Below are 17,233 nucleotides of genomic sequence, written 5' to 3' on the forward strand. Positions count from 1 at the left end.
ATAGCCCCCCTCCAGCGCCACCAGCTTACTGGCCACACCTACTTCCATGCCCAAAAAAGGCCTTCCTCTGACATGCAAGGCGGTGTCATTTACGGAGCAAGATCCCTCTCAGTCCATGCGGGAAATTCCAACACATGGGAGGACCGGGGGGACCGAGGGGAAAGGCGTACTCTGCAGCTACACACAAGGTTGCGCATCAGATTCACTTTTCAAAGTCACGATCTTTTTTCTTTTAGTTATAAAAAGTCTTTTTAAATGACATCAAACGGTCTTATTAGTCATATAGCTGCAGAAAAGCCACTTATGCGTGTGAAAGAAAAGATCTGAAAATCCATTCACCTAGTGATTAGTTTCTCAATTTATAACCGTGTCAGAAAGTCAGAAAATACTGGTGTCATTCCAAATATTCGGTGCAAATGGTAATCTTAGAAATGTAAAAAGACTTCACATGACAGAAAACAGAGAATAAGCAAATCTACTGGAAGCCAGAATGAAACCAGTGTCCGGCATTTGACAAATTTAGTCTCATTCAGTGTCAGAGTTAAAAGCTGTTTTCTTAGTGCTGAATTGGTTCAGTTTCATTTTTCATAGCAGACATTCTGACATCTCATGGCAGGAGAAATATATTATTATTATTATTATTATTAATAATAATAATAAATGTGTTTCATTCCGGTGTGCCAGGTTCAGAGCTGGTACTAGAATCCAGCTTAATGGTGCACTCAATGAGGCATTCATTAATGTTGTTAGTTACCCAGTAGTAAATGCTTCTCCAGCTTTGACAAGTGAAAATGTCTGTTTCAAGATAAACAGCATAGTTTAGCTCGCCTTTGTTATCAGTGTCAGTTGTTTGGTGTGTGTACTTGTGTTTTTATAAGTGTCAGGAGGAAATAAAAATATATAGCGACTGCTTAACCAGCCCAAAATGTTGCAAGGTGATCTGTGGCCAATGATGTAACAAATAAAATGATGGCCCAGATAAAGTGTAACCCTGATCATCCTGAACAACCATCTATATAAAGCAGCACACAAGCAGGGAATACAATTACTTCCATTTAACTTTGTTTCAGTATCAAGAGTCCTTGTATTGTGCATGCTGGCTCACTCTTTCTCTGTCTCACACACACACACAAAGTCATGGCTTAATAGGAAATTTCAACAGAACAAATAGTTAATTTGCTTTTCCTACTGTGACAAGTCAAAATGTCATATTATAATGGAAAAGCAAACTTCCAGTTTGCCTGCAAATGATGTCAGAAATACTGTAATATCATAGAAATGGAGATGAGCAAGCATGTGACAGCCAGACTGTTAAAGGCTGTAGTATTTCTCAGTTTTTCTCTGGCTCTTAAAATAATGTGCAAAGCCTGAGAACATTCACAGATGCAGCGGAGAAGTCGAGTCAGACTGATTCCAGTGACACTGTCATTGAACTGGGAATTGTGGTGTGAGTGTGTCCTGGTTGTGTAAAACAGTCTTTTTACAATAGTTTTAAAATAATTGATCATTTTGTCCACTGGCAGAAAATTACTTCAAGCAAATATACCAAACATTTCAGAGTACTGCTTTTCTATGTTCAAAATATCTGTTAATGGAATGTTTTAGGTTTTGACAGTTTGTCAAACACAAGATGGGAAATGCAGACGGGCCCTTTCTTCTATTTATTTTAATTCAAGAAATGAATTGAACATGAACAGAAATAATATGTGGACTTTTTCAAATCTTTCCTACATGGGGTGATCTTTTTTAAACAATGCTAAAGCACAGTGTCCCTGGCACTGTTTTCACAGTAATATATACTAGATAATATAATACTAGACCAACACTGATGCTGCTAATATTTTCAGTATATTACATATAACCATGTTTTATCTGCTATTTGAAAAAGTCAGCTGCAGATGATATTATAGATTTTTACGATCATTATATGTAAAAGCAGCTGCAGCTGCACCTTCTTTGCACCACTGGCCACACTCAGTCTGAGTAGTATAAATGACTGGGTGCTTCCCCTCTGGGACTTTCTGGGTCTTTTGACGTTCCGTGGGTGTGTGTGACAGGATGGGGGCGATCAGGTCAGGGGAAGCTACTCACCAGTGCTACTTGCAGCTAGCCTGTCAGAAACAATACACTACTATTACAGTACTACACTAAGTTAAACCACAAAGGAGCCAAATGACTAAACACCTAGTTAACTCTTAGCATGACTTTGCATGCATAAGCGAATAGCCTTGCAGTACTTACATTAAACTCTGTCTGTCCATGCCACACAAGCCTTCATTTCCCTGATTTCTGACGGCGGCCAGCTAAAGCTACAGTTCACGGTGAGGTGGTGTAGCCCAACAACGAAATCCCTAGAAACTTTAGGATTTTTTCAGATTCCCCCACAACGCGTCACTTCCCAGTCCCACTCTGAAACACTTTTAGCTAGCAAGAGTCCACACTGCAGCCTATCTATGGGACCTACACTCCTCCACATCCCTCGATGATGAGAAGCGGAGCCCATTGCACTGGCAGCGCCGAGTGTAATGGAAAGTGTAATTAATATGTTGAGTAACTGAAGCGTTGGTTGGTAAAATTAAATGGCTTGTTGAGGACGTTTTTAACGTGCTGTAGATGCCTTAACGGCACAACAGCACGAGACCAAGATGTATGGCAAGATAGTAAACACCTACTAAACCGGAACTTTGGGGAATTCACGTCGCACTTTCATAAAACGAACCCCCTCACATTAGCTTTTAGATAACAGAAAACATGTGTCAACAATGGGCACCTCACTATATGAGGCGTTTCTTATTACATATGTTTTAAAATAGATTCGGAATCAAATGTAAGATGCTTATAGGCGCCGATCTAAAATATCGCGCGATTTGCACGACGATCACAGGCGTTAACACGGAACCATCTTGCTTTGTACAATATAAGCTCTTGGTGTAAGGACGTTATTGCTAACGTTAGTTTACAGACACAATAAGTTACCGATTCACTAAAGTAAACAGAGTTCAGAGTAAGATTTGTAAGTAGAAGCGTGTTGCTATTCGTGTAGAAAGACTGTAGCTCCATTTTTTTAAACGCTGTGATCCTGATTTATACACACGCCTGACGTTTGTTGCCAGGTCTTCTTACCAAAACAAGCACTTCTTCGATTTCAGGGCCAGTTACTTTTCGACAATGCAGGTGCAAAGAGTCGTTCTGAACTCACAACCAGGTAAGCAGCTGTAACAGAAATGTATTCTTCCCCTGTGCTTCAACAGTATACCGCACTCACGTGGTTAACGTTTATCCAAATGCCTATTGACTTAAAGGTAAAAACGGGGCGCCAGTTCCTGAAAATTTCCGTGTGGAGAAGACAACTTTAGCACCTGACCTGCAAGATGGAGAGGTGCTTGTCCGGACACTGTACCTTTCAGTGGACCCTTATATGGTATTGATACAGAATATCTAACATTTTTTAAATGTTTTTCTGTATAATACGATCCCAGACTGTCTAGTATAAATAAACTCAACAGAACAGATGTTTTCCCTTCATAAAATGCATTTCAGTGACAAATTAAGGACTCACATTTCTTCTTGTCACTGCAATTATACAACCAAGGTTCATACAGACTCTTTGCACTTTGTGAAAAGCAACTTACAGTAAGTGCATTTAACCCACATAGGCTCAAGAGTGTATCCCTTTTAAACAAAAGGTGAAAAGCAGGTTCAGTCCTGCAGTGCAAGTGCCAAGAGAGAATCTTTGTTTCTCTTTCTCTCTTTGCTGCACAGCGATGCAGAATGAATGAAGACACAGGTGCTGATTACCTGACTCCATGGCAGCTGTTTGAGTGTGTGGATGGTGGAGGTGTCGGTGTGGTGGAGTCCAGCCGCTGCAGCACTTGCACGGAGGGAAGTGTGGTCACTTCATTCAACTGGCCTTGGCAGACTCATGCTGTTCTGAAAGGAAGCAGCTTACAGAAGGTGTGATGTATTACTGTGTTTCAGTGGCATATTAGCAGTGAAAGGTAGTTTAGGTCAATATTTTGTCTTGCAGAGAGAAGAATTACTGTGGGGGATGTGAAAAAATTAAACTGTGTTATGCAACGTTTAATGGTGTACTTGATATGTTCCTGCAACAAAGTCATGCACTAACTGAAAGTATGAGGAAAACTGTTGACGTGATGTGAATATTACCTACTGTCTGTTGCAGGTTGATTCATCAATGGCTGATGGACACTTGTCCTACTTTTTGGGTGTAATTGGCATGACAGGCCTCACTGCACTGCTGGGTGTAAGAGAGAAGGGTCATGTGGTCAAAGGTGCCAATCAGACTATGGTGGTGAGTGGTGCAGCTGGGGCCTGTGGCTCCATAGCTGGACAGGTAAATACAACAAATTCCAGATTTTGGTGTAGTAAAGCTTTAATGTATTGTATATACAGATGAAATCTGAAATACTGGCGAATTATTGTTCAACTTGTGGGGTTTCTACACATTTACACTTACTCAGTTTTCAGCTGTGAATGTCTGAAAATATAACAATAATTGGAGGGTGTTGAAATATTTCTGATTTGTAATAGGTTTTAACTTTCAAAAGAAGGCAAGATGTTTGTTGGGAACTGCAATATCTGAGAATTCATACTCAGGGGTAGCCGATCAATCTTGCTAACCACAGATGGCCACAGACAATGCTGCAGGAAAAAAGAAAGTAAGGCGGTGATCGTACAATTTTGCCCTGTTTTTTTCTTTTTAGATAGGCAAGCTAGACGGTTGTGTGAGGGTTGTTGGGATCTGTGGTACTGAGGAGAAGTGCAGAGCTTTAGTGGAAGATCTCGGTTTCTCTGCTGCCATCAACTATTACTACGAGGACATCCCAAAGAGGCTCAAGGAGTGTTGCCCTGATGGTATAGACGTTTACTTTGACAACGTTGGTGGTGTCATCAGTGATGCTGTAATAGCACAGGTACTGCTTGGGTTGTGTCTCCATTTTAAAAGTATAATCATATTTTAATTTAATGTTGTCTTGAAGCACTTTCTCCAGATTTTTAACAGAGTGTATTATAATCTCAATCTGACATGTAGATTACCTTTGCCTCTTTGTTTATCTCTAGATGAACAATGGCAGCCATGTGATTTTGTGTGGGCAGATCTCTCAGTACAACAAGGATGTGCCCTATCCTCCACCTTTAAGTGAGGAGACACAGAAAGCCCTGCAAATAAAGAACATTACTCGAGAGCGATTTATGGTGCTTAGCTACATGAGCAAAGCAGATGCTGCCCTCTGTGAGCTCAGCCGGCACGTTAAATCAGGCCAAATCAAGGTAAGGAGGAAATGATAATAATGTGTGGTTGGCTGTGTGGGTGTCCTCATTTGTTTGCAAAATGCATGCTCTTCCCCATTTGTCTCTTGCAATGTCATGTTGCAAATGTTCTTTCATTTTGCAGGTGCTGGAAACTGTGGTGAATGGAATTGAAAATATGGGAGGTATGTGAGTTGTATTGTCAGTCACTATTATATATAAATATATATATATATATATATATATATATATATATATATATATATATTTTATTTGGCAGGGTCTGAATAATTTTTAAACATTTTCTTGCAGATGCATTTTGCTCTATGATGAAAGGGGGAAACATTGGCAAGCAAATTATAAAGATATCAGAGTGAAAAAAAATCACTGTAGTTTCCAGTAGAGGCTGCTATCAGCAGACACCTTGGGAACCTAACCTCTACTTGCCTTTCTACCACTGCCATTTAACACTTAGAGATTACAGATTAGTTGATGCCAGTTGATTACAATTCTAAACTTCAACATAATCCCTCATAATATTAATCTACGTAATACACATTTTAAATTGCAACACTATGTTATGGTTTTAAGTGTAGAAAGCTCATTGTACCATTATAAGACATCAGAAGATATGTGCTTGTAATTCCTAAACTGACAAAAGGCAGTAAAAGGTTATCAAGCAAGCTAAATACATCATCCTGTTAAACAATTCAAATGGACTTTAAACAAAAAATAGAAATAATATATTCTTGACAGCCAATAAATTTGTCAAAAAGAGAAAAGCATTGTAATTTTTTTTTCTTGCATTTTGTCAATGTTGGGTCTCCATATTCTTGTTCAGTCCTGTGTTGCATCATACAACAAAGAAGAGAAGCACAAAATATATGATTTAATTTAATGAACATTTTTATTCCACAGCACTATAAACCATTCATAAAATAAAATAGTGGTTTACTCTAAGACTATAAGTTTAGTTGTCACAAGAAAAATATGTGGCAGGTGTAAAATCATCATGTTCATTCATATATTTTTTTAGTGAACATAGGCGGAGATGCAGAACAAGTCACGTGAACACCAATACATCACCTAGAGCATATTCTTCTCGTAAAGGTGGTAAGTTGGTGTCTAAATTCTTTTTTTGTGTGAAAGGTCAAATCAGTGTAAAGTACAGAACAATCAGATTGATGGTTAACCATCAGCAGCAGCGTCAGAGTGTCAGAAAACTATCAAACTCGTCTTATCAAGGAAAAAAAAGTCCCATCCATAATTGGGAGATGAAAGTGAAATGCAGCAATTATGTTCCAAATACATTCAATACTGCCTCCTTGTGGACAGATTATAGTTTGTAGGCAGTACTGAAGACCATTGGAGAAGAATTTTCCAACAATAAAAGTCAATAAAGTCAAAAGTATCAGTTTTTATGCTGGAATTATACACTTGGTAGTGCTCTCACACAAATGAAAAATACATTTCTATGTAGAGAAGGGAAAGTTATTAAACCACTGTCAGCAAGAGAGCACATCATTTAATTTTCTAGAAAGTGTTCTAATATTAAACTGCATATCTTATCATAGCACTGAGCAATTATTCTGCACTCAAGCTGGGTATGGTTTAAAAAAAATACACCCTCCAACTCTGCTGGAACATTGCTTCTATTAAAAGATTTGATAAATGTGATCTTTATCCTATTTATGTACTTTCTTAGATTAGTCTCTTGTAAAATCCAGGTACCTGCTACTATTGACCAGATAGGACTGAATTAGAGTGCAACTGACACAGTTTACTGCTGTCACACCTTCACAAAAAAGGAACAATCTGAACAATATAGACAAACACATTTCACGCAAAGCTGTCAAAAATAAGTTCCAGTGCAGACGAGGCTCTTGTAGCTTTCCTTATCACACTCACCATGGGGCTGGTGAAAAATGCCCACTTCCATTACAGAATTACAACATGAGGAGGAAATAAAAACTCACTTTAAATAAAAAATAAACATAAAAACAGCATAGTACTAGTAAATCTCATTTCACATTGATCAACACATTCACTTTGTTTTTTTTAGCCACCACACATCTGGCTTATTTAACATGGGTTTTAGGTTCTCTGAGCTACTATGGAGTATAAAACAATGTCCTGAAATACTACCGGGACTAGCCTAATATTCAAGTGCTCACATTCCTGAGAAACAAACAGTTGCTTTCTCTAGTCACATCTGAAGGAGCCTGGCGAATCCAGACAGCTTCTCTCTGTGTTGGTGGAAACTGGCATTGAAGCTTTGATATGAAAAGTTGTTTAGTGGCAGTTGTGTGCAGTGAAGTTATTTTAATTGAACACTTTTAATTATTGACTTGTATGCAGTACTTGGTTGGTTTGTGTTTTCCTTCTAATGATTTCCTGTAATTCTATGTAGAATAATCTTGAAAACCTGGTCGTCTAGCTTGCATTACCTGTGTGATCTTCACCAAAGGTACAACAAATACCAGCCTTGTCAGCCATGGGAAGTTAGGAAAGGCTTAGTGTACAAAAATAATGCCTTTCTTATTCACATGATTTGTGTGTCAGAAGGTAAAGACAAGGATCGGTTTGGCACGTCTAGCCTTCATTAATGAATGAAAATGGTATTCAGAGGGAAGAGTAAACGCTGAAATGTTTCTTATTCATCCTTTGGCAGTGGTGAAGTGGCATTTGGCCAAGGCAACACTTCCAAAAAAGTGCTAAAGCTCAAGTAAATGAGTCAGCCTAAACCACAGCAGATTACATCTCTGATGCAGTATACTGTCAAATGCAGCATACATTAGTCCTCACACAGCTCCAATGGGCCACAGTGTGTCCATGATGTTTGTTTTTTTACAATATATGCATTGTTATGAATATGGCCAGAAGTGTGCTCACTGGTGCTTTACAATAACATGCATAATAAGTAAACAATACTATCTAGAAACAGGGTAGTGAGTGATGTTCTGGGTAGTGGCTTTAGAAGGAAGAGAGAAAGAAAGGAAGGGAAGATGGGACTGCTGTGTGGGGAAAATTGAAGCTTTGAGGGTGGATAGAGACAGCAAAATATATCTGTGAGTCAGGCTCCAGGGAGATTGTGGTGGTTCAGTGCAATTACTGTCAAGAGGGAGAGATGCTTTAGCTGTTGCCACGAATAAGGGGGGCGGGGCCTGTCCAGGCACGATAGACCAATAGCAGACTTAGCCCTAATGCCCATGTGCGGACAGGAGAAAGAAAAAAGGCCATGGGGCCGTAGGTCTCCAGGAGGAAGTAGCAGGAGTGGGCCTGCCAAGTGAGCAGCAGCAGCATGAAGATGTGAACCGCCAGAGTCCGCCAGTGGCAGCCTGGCCGCCAGAAGTGGGATCGGAAGGTGTTGCCACGGCAACGGTGGTAGAGGCTCCAGCAGAGGTAAGAGGTGAGCGGCATGTTGAAAAACAGCAGCTGGAAATTAGTTGTTATATGTCATTAGTGCAGTTTTGAAGTTTTCAAAATAGATGTGGATGGAGAAAATAATACAACAGGGTGGCAACAGAAAATGTGCGAACAGTTTAAAGGATTACATGACATGTTAAGTATAAAGTAATGAAATATAAGGCAGTGGTTTCCAATGTGTTTAACTTGTGATGTTGACGAGGTTTTTGTGCCTGTTTTCTAAAAAACTAATGAACGATCAAAATAGTTGCATGGTGATTTTGTTAACTGTTGTTAATTTTCTGTCCACTACCTTTGGTGAATGTGTTAAATCAAAGTAGTGCTCTTACTTGAACAACTCCAACAACATAAGTGAGGCTGCCCTCCAGGAAGTGTCCATCAATGAACACTCCAAAGGCAAAGCAGGCACCACTGTGGCCATCTATCAACTCTCCTATAAACCACGGGCCTGTAGACAGAGATGGGGAAACAACACAGGACCATGAACACAATGGATGAGTTATGCTAACAACAACATGATGACAGGGACACTTGGTAAACCTAGCATTTTTACATTCTTTACATTTTTAAAGTTTATGTTACTTGTGTGACACACACATACTTTGAATATAACAACCAAAAAGAATGACTCTATGTTGTATATTAGATTCTTAAATTCTCAGACATATACATTTGCAATTGTAATTACATTTGGAAAGTACAGGCATGTTTATTCTAAGGTAGAGTAATAAGGTAACGCAGCTCATATGTAAAAGCAGCTGCACCTTCTTTGCACCACTGGCCACACTCAGTCTGAGTAGTATAAATAACTGGGTGCTTCCCCTCTGGGACTTTCTGGGTCTTTCGACGTTCCGTGGGTGTGTGTGACAGGATGGGGGCGATCAGGTCAGGGGAAGCTACTCACCAGTGCTACTTGCAGCTAGCCTGTCAGAAACAATACACTACTATTACAGTACTACACTAAGTTAAACCACAAAGGAGCCAAATGACTAAACACCTAGTTAACTCTTAGCATGACTTTGCATGCATAAGCGAATATCCTTGCAGTACTTACATTAAACTCTGTCTGTCCATGCCACACAAGCCTTCATTTCCCTGATTTCTGACGGCGGCCAGCTAAAGCTACAGTTCACGGTGAGGTGGTGTAGCCCAACAACGAAATCCCTAGAAACTTTAGGATTTTTTCAGATTCCCCCACAACGCGTCACTTCCCAGTCCCACTCTGAAACATTTTTAGCTAGCAAGAGTCCACACTGCAGCCTATCTATGGGACCTACACTCCTCCACATCCCTCGATGATGAGAAGCGGAGCCCATTGCACTGGCAGCGCCGAGTGTAATGGAAAGTGTAATTAATATGTTGAGTAACTGAAGCGTTGGTTGGTAAAATTAAATGGCTTGTTGAGGACGTTTTTAACGTGCTGTAGATGCCTTAACGGCACAACAGCACGAGACCAAGATGTATGGCAAGATAGTAAACACCTACTAAACCGGAACTTTGGGGAATTCACGTCGCACTTTCATAAAACGAACCCCCTCACATTAGCTTTTAGATAACAGAAAACATGTGTCAACAATGGGCACCTCACTATATGAGGCGTTTCTTATTACATATGTTTTAAAATAGATTCGGAATCAAATGTAAGATGCTTATAGGCGCCGATCTAAAATATCGCGCGATTTGCGCGACGATCACAGGCGTTAACATGGAACCATCTTGCTTTATACAATATAAGCTCTTGGTGTAAGGACGTTATTGCTAACGTTAGTTTACAGACACAATAAGTTACCGATTCACTAAAGATGCCTTAACGGCTCAACAGCACAAGACCAAGATGTATGGCAAGATAGTAAACACCTACTAAACCGGAACTTTGGGGAAATCATGTCGCACCAGTGGCGCCCCCAGAAAATTTTCACAGGGGTGGCCAGAGAAACTCTTGGGGTGGCACACCAAATTAGGCCTCTAAGTGGTACGTCAGATTGAGTTCAGCTCGTGGCTGTCGATGCACGCTCCTTGACTCTTTTCCATTAAAAAACAATATACATCAAACACTTTTACCTCAACTTTGAGAAACACTCAAACATTTTGAAAAAACACATTTCATAATTTTTTTAAACAGCTTGATTTGTTGTAGCTGTTTGTGTCTGTAAATTGACTCATCACAAATTAGAGTGAAAATGTGTGAGGCGGCTAAGTTAATTTGTTACAGATTACAAAAAAGTGTGCGTTGTAATTAATGTACCTAATGGATGTCGGACGCAATGCTTGTTCTGCTGGCTGCTTCTTCTTCTGTTGAAGCACTAAACGCCTTTTGGGACATTATCGCCCCCCACAGGTGGAGGTTGGATTTGTTGTTACCATTTATTTATTTATTCATTTAGGCTTTGCATTTATGTCTTGATTGAAAATGACTGTATGGTTTGTATGCACTGAATATGATTTATTAAAAGAGTGGAGCTTCTCTGGAGGGGATAGTGGGGGCGCCATTGTGTAAAACGAACCCCCTCACATTAGCTTTTAGATAATAGAAAACGTGTCAACAATGGGCACCTCACTATATGAGGCGTTTCTTATTACATATGTTTTAAAATAGATTCGGAATCAAATGTAAGATGCTTATAGGCGCCGATCTAAAATATCGCGCGATTTGCGCGGCGATCACAGGCGTAAACATGGAAACATCTTGCTTTGTACAATATAAGCTCTTGGTGTAAGGACGTTATTGCTAACGTTAGTTTACAGACACAATAAGTTACCGATTCACTAAAGTAAACAGAGTTCAGAGTAAGATTTGTAGTGATGGCGAAATCGAAGCTTTGTGAAACACTGAACCACTTTGAGACAACTGGCCTGAAAACGACAAACTGCTTCGAAGCATTTGATACAGTTTAAACGCTGTGATCCCGATTTATATTCACGCCTGACGTTTGTTGCCAGGTCTTCTTACCAAAACAAGCACTTCTTCGATTTCAGGGCCAGTTACTTTTCGACAATGCAGGTGCAAAGAGTCGTTCTGAACTCACAACCAGGTAAGCAGCTGTAACAGAAATTTATTCTTCCCCTGTGCTTCAACAGTATACCGCACTCACGTGGTTAGCGTTTATCCAAATGCCTATTGACTTAAAGGTAAAAACGGGGCGCCAGTTCCTGAAAATTTCCGTGTGGAGAAGACAACTTTAGCACCTGACCTGCAAGATGGAGAGGTGCTTGTCCGGACACTGTACCTTTCAGTGGACCCTTATATGGTATTGATACAGAATATCTAACATTTTTTAAATGTTTTTCTGTATAATACGATCCCAGACTGTCTAGTATAAATAAACTCAACAGAACAGATGTTTTCCCTTCATAAAATGCATTTCAGTGACAAATTAAGGACTCACATTTCTTCTTGTCACTGCAATTATACAACCAAGGTTCATACAGACTCTTTGCACTTTGTGAAAAGCAACTTACAGTAAGTGCATTTAACCCACATAGGCTCAAGAGTGTATCCCTTTTAAACAAAAGGTGAAAAGCAGGTTCAGTCCTGCAGTGCAAGTGCCAAGAGAGAATCTTTGTTTCTCTTTCTCTCTTTGCTGCACAGCGATGCAGAATGAATGAAGACACAGGTGCTGATTACCTGACTCCATGGCAGCTGTTTGAGTGTGTGGATGGTGGAGGTGTCGGTGTGGTGGAGTCCAGCCGCTGCAGCACTTGCACGGAGGGAAGTGTGGTCACTTCATTCAACTGGCCTTGGCAGACTCATGCTGTTCTGAAAGGAAGCAGCTTACAGAAGGTGTGATGTATTACTGTGTTTCAGTGGCATATTAGCAGTGAAAGGTAGTTTAGGTCAATATTTTGTCTTGCAGAGAGATTCATCAATGGCTGAGTGGTGCAGCTGGGGCCTGTGGCTCCATAGCTGGACAGGTAAATACAACAAATTCCAGATTTTGGTGTAGTAAAGCTTTAATGTATTGTATATACAGATGAAATCTGAAATACTGGCGAATTATTGTTCAACTTGTGGGGTTTCTACACATTTACACTTACTCAGTTTTCAGCTGTGAATGTCTGAAAATATAACAATAATTGGAGGGTGTTGAAATATTTCTGATTTGTAATAGGTTTTAACTTTCAAAAGAAGGCAAGATGTTTGTTGGGAACTGCAATATCTGAGAATTCATACTCAGGGGTAGCCGATCAATCTTGCTAACCACAGATGGCCACAGACAATGCTGCAGGAAAAAAGAAAGTAAGGCGGTGATCGTACAATTTTGCCCTGTTTTTTTTTTTTAGATAGGCAAGCTAGACGGTTGTGTGAGGGTTGTTGGGATCTGTGGCACTGACGAGAAGTGCAGAGCTTTAGTGGAAGATCTCGGTTTCTCTGCTGCCATCAACTATTACTACGAGGACATCCCAAAGAGGCTCAAGGAGTGTTGCCCTGATGGTATAGACGTTTACTTTGACAACGTTGGTGGTGTCATCAGTGATGCTGTAATAGCACAGGTACTGCTTGGGTTGTGTCTCCATTTTAAAAGTATAATCATATTTTAATTTAATGTTGTCTTGAAGCGCTTTCTCCAGATTTTTAACAGAGTGTATTATAATCTCAATCTGACATGTAGATTACCTTTGCCTCTTTGTTTATCTCTAGATGAACAATGGCAGCCATGTGATTTTGTGTGGGCAGATCTCTCAGTACAACAAGGATGTGCCCTATCCTCCACCTTTAAGTGAGGAGACACAGAAAGCCCTGCAAATAAAGAACATTACTCGAGAGCGATTTATGGTGCTTAGCTACATGAGCAAAGCAGATGCTGCCCTCTGTGAGCTCAGCCGGCACGTTAAATCAGGCCAAATCAAGGTAAGGAGGAAATGATAATAATGTGTGGTTGGCTGTGTGGGTGTCCTCGTTTGTTTGCAAAATGCATGCTCTTCCCCATTTGTCTCTTCCAGTGTTATGTTGCAAATGTTCTTTCATTTTGCAGGTGCTGGAAACTGTGGTGAATGGAATTGAAAATATGGGAGGTATGTGAGTTGTATGTCAGTCACTATTATATATAAATATATATATATATATTTTATTTGGCAGGGTGTGAATAATTTTTAAACATTTTCTTGCAGATGCATTTTGCTCTATGATGAAAGGGGGAAACATTGGCAAGCAAATTATAAAGATATCAGAGTGAAAAAAAATCACTGTAGTTTCCAGTAGAGGCTGCTATCAGCAGACACCTTGGGAACCTAACCTCTACTTGCCTTTCTACCACTGCCATTTAACACTTAGAGATTACAGATTAGTTGATGCCAGTTGATTACAATTCTAAACTTCAACATAATCCCTCATAATATTAATCTACGTAATACACATTTTAAATTGCAACACTATGTTATGGTTTTAAGTGTAGAAAGCTCATTGTACCATTATAAGACATCAGAAGATATGTGCTTGTAATTCCTAAACTGACAAAAGGCAGTAAAAGGTTATCAAGCAAGCTAAATACATCATCCTGTTAAACAATTCAAATGGACTTTAAACAAAAAATAGAAATAATATATTCTTGACAGCCAATAAATTTGTCAAAAAGAGAAAAGCATTGTAATTTTTTTTCTTGCATTTTGTCAATGTTGGGTCTCCATATTCTTGTTCACTCCTGTGTTACATCATACAACAAAGAAGAGAAGCACAAAATATATGATTTAATTTAATGAACATTTTTATTCCACAGCACTATAAACCATTCATAAAATAAAATAGTGGTTTACTCTAAGACTATAAGTTTAGTTGTCACAAGAAAAATATGTGGCAGGTGTAAAATCATCATGTTCATTCATATATTTTTTTAGTGAACATAGGCGGAGATGCAGAACAAGTCATGTGAACACCAATACATCACCTAGAGCATACAGTTGCAAGAAAAAGCATGTGAACCCTTTGGGATTACTTGGATTTCTGCATAAATTGGTCATAAAATGTGTTCTGATCTTCATCTAAGTCACAACAATAGAAAAACACATTCTGCTTAAACTAATACTGCACAGACATTGTATGTTTTCATGTTCTTTTTGAACACAACATGTAAACATTCACAGTGCCTTCTCCAGTTTGCTGTTCTCAAGAAGCATTGCCTGATGTGAACCATGCCTCGCACAAAAGAGCTCTCAGAAGACCTACGATCAAGAATTGTTGACTTGCGTGAAGCTGGAAAGGGTTACAAAAGTATCTCTAAAAGCCTAGATGTTCATGTATCCATGGTAAGACAGGCCGTCTACAAATGGAGAAAGTTCAGCACTGTTGCTACTCTCCCTGGGCGTGGTCGTCCTGTAAGGATGACTGCAAGAGAACAGTGCAGAATGCTCAATGAGGTGAAGAAGGATCCTAGGGTGTCAGCTAAAGACTTACAGAAATCTCTGGCAGATGCTGACATTTCTGTTGACAAATCTACAATAACTAAAACATTAAACAAGAATGGAGTTCATGGGAGGACAGCACGGAGGAAGCAACTGCTGTCCAAGAAAAACATTGCAGCATGTTTGAAGTTTGCAAAAGAGCACCTGGATGTTCCAGAGCACTACTGGCAAAATATTCTGTGGACAGACGAAACCAAAATTGAGTTGTTTGGAAAGAACACACAAGGCTATGGGTGGAGAAAAAAAAGGCACAGCACACCAACGTCAAAACCTCATCCCAACTGTGAAATATGGTGGAAGGGGCTGCTTTGCTGCCTCAGGGCCTGGACAGATTACTGTCATCAACGGAAAAATGAATTCCAAAGTTTATCAAGACATTTTGCAGGAAAACTTAAGACCATCTATCTGCCAACGGAAGCTCAACAGATGATGGGTGATGCAACAGGACAACGACCCAAAGCACAGAAGTAAATCAACAACAGAATGGCTTCAACAGAAGAAAACACGCCTTCTGGAGAGTCTTGTTGAGGTTATTGCTGCCAAAGGAGGGTCAACCAGTTATTAAACCCAAACATTCACATTGCACCCTGCACTGTGAATGTTTACGTGTCCAATAAGAACATGAAAACATATGTTTGCGCAGTATTAGTTTAAGCAGACTGTGTTTTTCTATTGTAGTCACTTAGATGAAGCTCAGAACACATTTTATGACCAATTTATGCAGAAATCCAAGTAATCCCAAAGAGTTCACATACTTTTTCTTGCAACTGTATTCTTCTCGTGAAGGTGGTAAGTTGGTGTCTAGGATCTTTTTTTTGTGTGAAAGGTCAAATCAGTGTAAAGTACAGAACAATCAGATTGATGGTTAACCATCAGCAGCAGCGTCAGAGTGTCAGAAAACTATCAAACTTGTCTTATCAAGGAAAAAAAAGTCCCATCCATAATTGGGAGATGAAAGTGAAATGCAGCAATTATGTTCCAAATACATTCAATACTGCCTCCTTGTGGACAGATTATAGTTTGTAGGCAGTACTGAAGACCATTGGAGAAGAATTTTCCAACAATAAAAGTCAATAAAGTCAAAAGTATCAGTTTTTATGCTGGAATTATACACTTGGTAGTGCTCTCACACAAATGAAAAATAAATTTCTATGTAGAGAGGGGAAAGTTATTAAACCACTGTCAGCAAGAGAGCACATCATTTAATTTTCTAGAAAGTGTTCTAATATTAAACTGCATATCTTATCATAGCACTGAGCAATTATTCTGCACTCAAGCTGGGTATGGTTTAAAAAAAATACACCCTCCAACTCTGCTGGAACATTGCTTCTATTAAAAGATTTGATAAATGTGATCTTTATCCTATTTATGTACTTTCTTAGATTAGTCTCTTGTAAAATCCAGGTACCTGCTACTATTGACCAGATAGGACTGAATTAGAGTGCAACTGACACAGTTTACTGCTGTCACACCTTCACAAAAAAGGAACAATCTGAACAATATAGACAAACACATTTCACGCAAAGCTGTCAAAAATAAGTTCCAGTGCAGACGAGGCTCTTGTAGCTTTCCTTATCACACTCACCATGGGGCTGGTGAAAAATGCCCACTTCCATTACAGAATTACAACATGAGGAGGAAATAAAAACTCACTTTAAATAAAAAATAAACATAAAAACAGCATAGTACTAGTAAATCTCATTTCACATTGATCAACACATTCACTTTGTTTTTTTTAGCCACCACACATCTGGCTTATTTAACATGGGTTTTAGGTTCTCTGAGCTACTATGGAGTATAAAACAATGTCCTGAAATACTACCGGGACTAGCCTAATATTCAAGTGCTCACATTCCTGAGAAACAAACAGTTGCTTTCTCTAGTCACATCTGAAGGAGCCTGACGAATCCAGACAGCTTCTCTCTGTGTTGGTGGAAACTGGCATTGAAGCTTTGATATGAAAAGTTGTTTAGTGGCAGTTGTGTTCAGTGAAGTTATTTTAATTGAACACTTTTAATTATTGACTTGTATGCAGTACTTGGTTGGTTTGTGTTTTCCTTCTAATGATTTCCTGTAATTCTATGTAGAATAATCTTGAAAACCTGGTCGTCTAGCTTGCATTACCTGTGTGATCTTCACC

At 39.4% G+C, this 17,233-nt stretch overlaps 1 protein-coding gene, 1 long non-coding RNA gene and 1 pseudogene across 6 annotated transcripts; 2 read left to right on the plus strand and 1 right to left on the minus strand.

Annotated features, from left to right (window-relative positions):
• The first annotated feature begins 2,626 nt into the window (after positions 1-2,626).
• On the plus strand, positions 2,627-8,628 carry ptgr2 (prostaglandin reductase 2). 4 transcript variants are annotated; one of them, XM_026306983.2, is made up of 9 exons: positions 2,627-3,013; positions 3,114-3,205; positions 3,303-3,421; positions 3,763-3,954; positions 4,184-4,354; positions 4,725-4,934; positions 5,083-5,292; positions 5,417-5,456; positions 5,584-5,683. In XM_026306983.2, the coding sequence occupies exons 2-9, from the start codon at positions 3,169-3,171 to the stop codon at positions 5,646-5,648; spliced, it is 1,044 nt and encodes a 347-aa protein (XP_026162768.1). In that variant the 5' UTR covers positions 2,627-3,013; positions 3,114-3,168; the 3' UTR covers positions 5,649-5,683. The 4 variants fall into 4 exon arrangements, with proteins under 4 accessions (XP_026162768.1, XP_026162776.1, XP_033180907.1 ...); XM_026306991.2 differs by having other exon boundaries at positions 3,150-3,205; XM_033325016.1 differs by lacking the exons at positions 2,627-3,013; positions 5,584-5,683 and adding exons at positions 6,308-6,384; positions 8,493-8,628 and having other exon boundaries at positions 3,150-3,205.
• LOC113130406 (uncharacterized) lies at positions 6,159-10,150 on the minus strand. 2 transcript variants are annotated; one of them, XR_003295696.2, is made up of 4 exons: positions 9,752-10,150; positions 9,462-9,621; positions 9,027-9,145; positions 6,159-8,706 (listed from the first exon to the last, which is right to left on the minus strand). It is a non-coding gene; the product is annotated as an uncharacterized LOC113130406 (long non-coding RNA). The 2 variants fall into 2 exon arrangements; XR_003295695.2 differs by lacking the exon at positions 9,462-9,621.
• LOC113130403 (prostaglandin reductase 2-like) lies at positions 9,104-14,270 on the plus strand (annotated as a pseudogene).
• The last annotated feature ends 2,963 nt before the right edge of the window (positions 14,271-17,233 follow it).

Source organism: Mastacembelus armatus, chromosome 22, assembly GCF_900324485.2.
Source record: "Mastacembelus armatus chromosome 22, fMasArm1.2, whole genome shotgun sequence".
NCBI classification, from domain to species: domain Eukaryota; kingdom Metazoa; phylum Chordata; class Actinopteri; order Synbranchiformes; family Mastacembelidae; genus Mastacembelus; species Mastacembelus armatus.